Genomic DNA, 6,883 nt, shown 5'->3' with positions numbered 1-6,883 from the left:
CTACGAAGTTCTGGTGTTTCATTGATAATGTGTTTTTCAGTTCAAAATTTTTGAAATCTGTCTCTCTGATTACGTCGCCTTATTTTATCCATATGTTATAGTATGTTATGTTATGATAACCAAACTTCCTCGGTATTTAACCCTTTATTTTGTTGCTCACTGTTGGGGAAAATACAAAATGCGAAAAAAGTAACTTTGTGGAACAAGAAAGAAGAGATGGAGTAGGTAGAAAACAAGGAAACATCGCGTCGGTGTAGAGATTAAAGTTTTATTTAATAAATATTTTATAAATACTATATTCTATTCTTTAAATTATCATACCCAATACCGATGAAATTATTATACCCAATACCGGTATTATTAGGTCCAACCACAATCTAATATCTTAACGTATTTAAGATAGATTTTGCTTAATATATGAGTGTGGTCCTGAAAATCTTCTATTTTTGATCAGATTGGTAAATCACTTTCTAGTACCTATGTGAAAAGGATAAACATGTGGTAAAACAATTTACAGTAATTCCATCGGTTAATTCCAAGTCAACCGATTGCCGATAATTGCTACCTGCAATGAGATGGAGTAGTTATTAGGTGTATCTCATTTTTCTGCTAAATCTAGTGGTATTATAGCGTTAAATTTGGATAAATTTGTGTGATAAATTTGGATTTATCGTTTTAAAATTATATATAATTGATAAATATTTCAATAATATGAAATAATTAGAATAAAAATTTTTTTCTCATACTCGTACAACTGTGGCCCATCCTAATTATATATAACAATTTTTTAATTTCATTGAGCAGCACAATTCTTATTAAAACACAAAAATAATGAGTCTTAGATAAGATTTTATTTCCTTCTGTATATTCTGCATTCTGTAGAATTTGTCTATAAAATACACAAAAAATTTTATAAACAAATGTTTTGAATTTGAATTAATTATTTTAATTATAAATTATAAAAAATTGAGTTTCTTCACGAGTTCCTTCTACTAAAAATAGCCAAAAAAAATTCCGATTTTAAATGATTGAGTTTCTTCACGAGTTCCTTCTACTAAAAATAGCCAAAAAAAATTCCGATTTTAAATGAATTTTTGACCACATCCGTATAAAATTTCCAAATCTCTAGTATCTTTACTATTAAAAAATAATAAAATAAAAATTGGGAATTTTTACTTGTAAAAAGTTTTTGTTAAATTAATTTATATAAATAAATCATTAAAATGGCATTATTTTAAAAAAGGTGGCTTGTTTTTTTGTAAAAGCGGCAGCACTCTATACAAGTAATGACGTATTTTGAATGTTAATTACATTAAGAGAATTAAGGTAACAAAGTATATTGACATTTAACAAGATAGCTTATAAATACCATAAATTATTAAAAAACCATAAATTGCATTTGTTTTTAAATGAAATGGCCTTTTCACAACAATATTGCCCATTTTTAATTACCATAATTGGCATTTAATTAAATTTGTGCATAAATTTTAAACTGATTTTAGCTGAAAACAACGCCTTTTATGTAAATTTTTTAAATTAAATTATACAAAAAGCTAGTTTACAACTTGTTTGCTGCTAACTAAAACAGTTTATGAATGTAAGTTCAGTGTAAAATAAAAGCAATGGTCGCCAGCCAATCGGGTGGCAGCTAAACACAAATACAACTACACGCAGTGTATAAGCGATTACGTTATAACGTAAAACTTTTACGTAAAGAGCTTAAACAGCGTATACACTGCTGTGCTTTATATGCTTGAGATGAGTGCTTGAGTAGAAAAATAGGCGTTGCTGTGTTTTAAACTTTTTTTATTTATGTGCTTTTATTGCTGGCGTTTTTGTTGTTGAATTGGTTGAGTCTAAATTGCGCGCGCATTTGTACACAACACCCACATAAGCACCAACACAAAAGCAGAAAAGTAGTTCTACTGGATTAAGAAACATGTATGAGTGTTGGTGTTGGTGTTGATGTGATTATGCATATTGTATTGTGTAATGCTGAGACTTTTTCAAACGGAAAGATTCATTTTCTATTCGCAACGCCGCACTGGTGCTATCGAGAACGTGGTGTGCGCGCGCGTATTTATTTTAGCTTTTTACTTTTGTTGCTACACCCGTCGGTGCATGCGCTTTTATTTATCGGATTTTTTTCTTAAGTTTTTGATACTTTTTTTTGTGTTTTTCACTTTGAATTGAATTGTTTGTGTGTGCACAATTTTTGTGTGTTCTTAGCCGTTAACGTCGCGTTCAATATTTTTGTTGTTGTGCTATGGAGTAAAAGAACAAGAAGAAGAAAAAGTTGAAGCAATCTAAGAATAAGAAAACAAAGAACAAGGCTACCAGTTCTTGCGCTTCTCGTGGTTCTTGTGATATTTGGCTTTTGGATAGCTTAAGTTTTGGCCGCATTTAGTATTAAACGAGCCTTAAGCGCTTGTGGACGGTTTAATAATATTTTGTGTTGTGCGCGCAATTTTTTTTTATTTGAGTAAATCTAAATTGATCAGTTATATGTGTAATTCGTTGAATTTTTTAATTAATTAATTAATTCATTAATTAATTTTTCGTCGCTATAATTTTTTGTTATTAAAAATTCATACAATAGCTATTCAAAACTGTGTGTTTTTTATTATTCTTTACATAACAATTAATAATACTATGCAATAATTATTAAACAAAAATTATAAGTTACAATAACACCACCACCAACAACAACAACAACAATATAAAATTAAAAAATTAATATACAATAAAAACAGAAAATTATTAACAATTTTGTTCAAATCAATTGTATAATTTTGTGTTTTGCCGTCAGTGTTAAATTTTGTTGACAATGGCAATTGTTTACATTTTACAATTTTACAATCAATCACAATCAGTGGCTCATATGTCCACCCACCCACTCGTAATACACCATTGAATATCAGCGAAATAGTTAGTCAGTCAGATAATACGTACTCGACTGATCATTGAGCGAATCACACATACACGCTCATTCAATTAACCACACACTGTGGCAACCGTGGAGCAATCAATCAAATTAAGCCAAACATACTCGACACAAATGATTTTGCCGCGCAAATCACAATTTGAAAAATTGTTATATAGAAAGAAATTGATTTTATTTAATATTAAAGTGCAAATGTGTAGAAAAGATTTACGATAAATCAATTTAAAATCAAATTTAACGTACAGCAAAAATTATATTTTCAATATTTTTTGTGTATTACTTTTGAAGTAAAACAATTTAATTAAGTTAACAAAGTGACAGAAAGCCGCTTACGAATTATAACAACAATTATAAAACTATAGAACTGTCAATTGTGTGGTCTCGATTATTTACGGAATTTTAAAACCATAATAGATCATGAAATTGATTCGATTAATTGGATTATAAATGCTATCACAATGGATTAAAGTGTTGACATTAAGTAAGTCTTAATATTGCAAAAGTAATTAATAATAAAATTAATAATATAAATGTGTGTGTCATTAGACCCAAAATAAATAAATAAATAGATCAATAATTTTTACACTTTTAATAAAGTCAACTAAAAAATAATATTTACTAATATTAATCGTAAAAACTTTACATAATCATTCTTATTTATTAAAATTTGACGTGGGTGAGAATTTTCTTCATAGTGTCTGCCGAATATACTTAGTCAATGCCTTCGTAATAGTTACAAATTTTCATGACTCAAGCCTTAAGCCCTGTACAGAGTTTGGGCACGGATTCTAAAGGTTCTCTCTAGTTCCATTTAGAGAGCCATTTTATTTTCTTATAAAGATTTGCATAAATATGCTGTTGACTGGCATTTGGAGATTACGATTGACTATTTCTATATTTTGCATTTACTGGAAATTAATTTAACATCTCGTCAAGTCCACAACAAGAATGGTTTTTCGAACAAGTAGTATTTAGAAAAAAAGTGTATTCAACAGAAAATATGTATTTAACATATCAAACACTTAGTTAGGAACAAAAAAAAAAATTTCCGTGTCACTACAACAAAATTGAAAACAACACATACTTTTTTTTTTGAGTAAGTAGTTAAATTCAGGGGTGAATCTGATATGATTTCTAAGAGTACTGTTTATGGATTTTGTTATTATATGTCCTCTTTTATTCTTGATGTGATTAGATGTGATTTATTATTTTTGATTGAAAACTTACTCGTGTCAATGCAACCAATTTTATTTCTTTAAAAATATTATAAGACATTCGATATAAATTTTTCGAACAAGGACTTTCGAACACATGTTCTTCAATAGCTGTAGATCGGTTTCTTGCAACTTTATGTTTACTTTATATAATTTTAATACGGAACACTGATAGTCTGAATAGAACTGATCACAAATAATCTAAAATTATTGTAATAGAATGACTAACTTTTCAATTTTAATCTTTAATTATTTTTCTAATCAGTATACATTCTAATGTATACATTTATATTGGATTATGTTTGCAAGTAATTTTTATTATTATTTATAACATCGTTTTCAAATTGATCTTACCAATATATGTAATTAACTTTTTCTATATGTTCTCTTTGACTTTTTGGTGCAAAGTTTTTGATATATGTATTCCTCCTCTACAAATGGAAACCAAAGTTCCTGTCACTTATCCATCACATATTCTTTGATTTAATTTTTTTGTTTTATTTGCGATCTTACAGTGTATTAACTTATAGTTCAAATTATATATATTAAAGTACATTTACTTTCTACATTAGAAGCCAAATTAGTTTCTAGTTTCAAAAATAAAAATAGATTTTTGTATACATAAGAGTTCCTACGTGTTGGTTAATAAAGTTCAATTATGAAAAAAAGACGAAAAAATAATTTTTAATGATGGCAAGCAAAGCTAAATTTGTTTTATGAAAATGTTGTCATTCATTAATATTTATGAAAACCTAAATTTTAATAATTGAGTGAAAATGTATTGTCTTTATTTTTTTACATAGATAGATAGATGAGATGCTAGTGTATCCTACATTAGTAGGAGATTTACTGAGTTCAAAAAATTGTGATGCCACAAAGAAATCTTAGGTCACTCTAGTTGACTAAAAAAGTTTTGAATAGGGATAACCTTAATTTGAAATAGGAAACATAAACAGTTGTCCAACGGTTAATCTTTAGAAATTATATATATTTAAAATTATATTATATTATTTATATTTAAAAATGAATTATATTTAGAAAAAACGGTTAGATATACATTTTCATTGAATATTTTTTTTGAAATATCGGATATTCGTTCCAAAGTGACATGCAATCATATTTTCAGATATTGAATTTAAATTGTAGATTAAAAATATCTTAAATGGATATTTAGTTACATATTAATCATCACTACTCAAACAGTGATTCAAAATTTCTTTAATTCTTCAATATTTTACTTCTGAATTCTTAACATTGTTTATCTTCCTTTGTTTTAATACTTTTTACTTTGATTCTAAACATTACCTGATAATGATAACCCTCGTAGTTTGCATCAGTTTTAAAAGCAGCCTTCATATTTCGAAAAAAGTTTTTCAGTTAATGCTTTTTCCTATCGTCGTATCCAGATTTTGATAATCTCCGCGGTTATGGTTGCAAAAATTTTTTGGAGGTTCCGCTTAATTATTTTCAATTTATTTTCGTTTTTCGCACTTATGGCAAAACTATTTACATACTTATAAATTAAATACAAAAAGTATGTTCCCAAAAAAAATCATCAATAATTAAAATATTAAAAATGATTTCTCGGTTTTTAAGAATTATCATGAAGAAACTTAAAAAATGTAAAAAATACGGATCTAAGGTTTCTGTTAATAATTTAATTTAATTTTATTTTAAAGGAACTAATAAACTGTATTTGTAAAAATAACCTTAAATAAGAACAACTATGTTGGTTTTTAATAAAATTATTTTTAAGAGAAACTGCATACCATGTGCCCGGGACTGATGCACAAGACTAGGAAAGGTAGGCTCTATACTGTCTTTCATTAAAGAAATTGGACTTGGAGAATCACTCTAACCCGAGTAAGGGGCAATAGATTTTTTAGGTCGGAGTGCACAATCCCTTCTTTTAATATTAATAATAACTGTGATACTATGGCAATACATGTACGATGGCATTATTATAACTGAAAATTTCAGTAATTTTATTGACACTAAATGTAAATGTATTCACTTTTATATTTGTCTTCTCAGTATAGTATTGATATAGCTTTTAGTTACATGATAGTAGTCTTGGTCTGTGGTCTGTGGGTAGACTAGTAGGGACCAGTTTCTCTGATTGAAAAAAACTAACGTTATTATTATTATCTATCGTAAAAGTATAACAATATAAAAAATTTGCAAAATTTAAGTTCATAAAATATTTTCAGAAACAGAAACAGAAAATTATGGTATTTAAAAATTTGAGAAAAATTCCAAGATTTGGGGTTTATTTAAAAAAAAACGAATTTTTTGACTACAGAAATTACAAAAAAAAATTTTTATAAACAAAAAATAATAATTACTAAAACTTTGAAACTTAAATAATAATTCACAAAAATTTTTATAATTATTATAAAATTATTAATATATTTTTATTAAATAACAAAATTTAATATTTATGTATTAATTCAATAAATTATTTATAACCCACAAAAATAATTCTTAACTACGACTTTGGTCAAGTGCAGTTTAATCATTTTCTATACTTTGGCCTATGCACTATCAAGATGATCATGGTATGAGATATAACGTTACATTATTCTCGAGGTAAACCCGTTCAAGACATGATGGCGTATCCTGAATTTAGAAAGACGACAACTGAAAAAATATAAAACCAAACCATTATGTGTTATAATCAAATCATTATAATAAATTAAAACAGAATGGAATAAACCGACGGAAT

General features: G+C 26.9%; 1 protein-coding gene across 1 annotated transcript in view; it reads right to left on the bottom strand.

Annotated features, from left to right (window-relative positions):
- The window catches only part of LOC119675682 (neuronal PAS domain-containing protein 4A-like), a 23,173-nt gene extending 17,659 nt beyond the window's left edge, over positions 1-5,514 (bottom strand). Inside the window, exon 1 of the mRNA XM_038086888.1 lies at positions 5,464-5,514. Within this exon, the coding sequence (XP_037942816.1) occupies positions 5,464-5,514 (51 nt within the window). The remainder of the gene's footprint in view (positions 1-5,463) is intronic.
- Positions 5,515-6,883: the final 1,369 nt, after the last annotated feature.

The sequence above is a fragment of the Teleopsis dalmanni genome, chromosome 2 (genome assembly GCF_002237135.1).
Source record: "Teleopsis dalmanni isolate 2A chromosome 2, ASM223713v2, whole genome shotgun sequence".
NCBI lineage: Eukaryota > Metazoa > Arthropoda > Insecta > Diptera > Diopsidae > Teleopsis > Teleopsis dalmanni.
The sequence above is the reverse complement of the archived record's forward strand: the minus strand, read 5'-3'. Positions and strand labels throughout refer to the sequence as shown.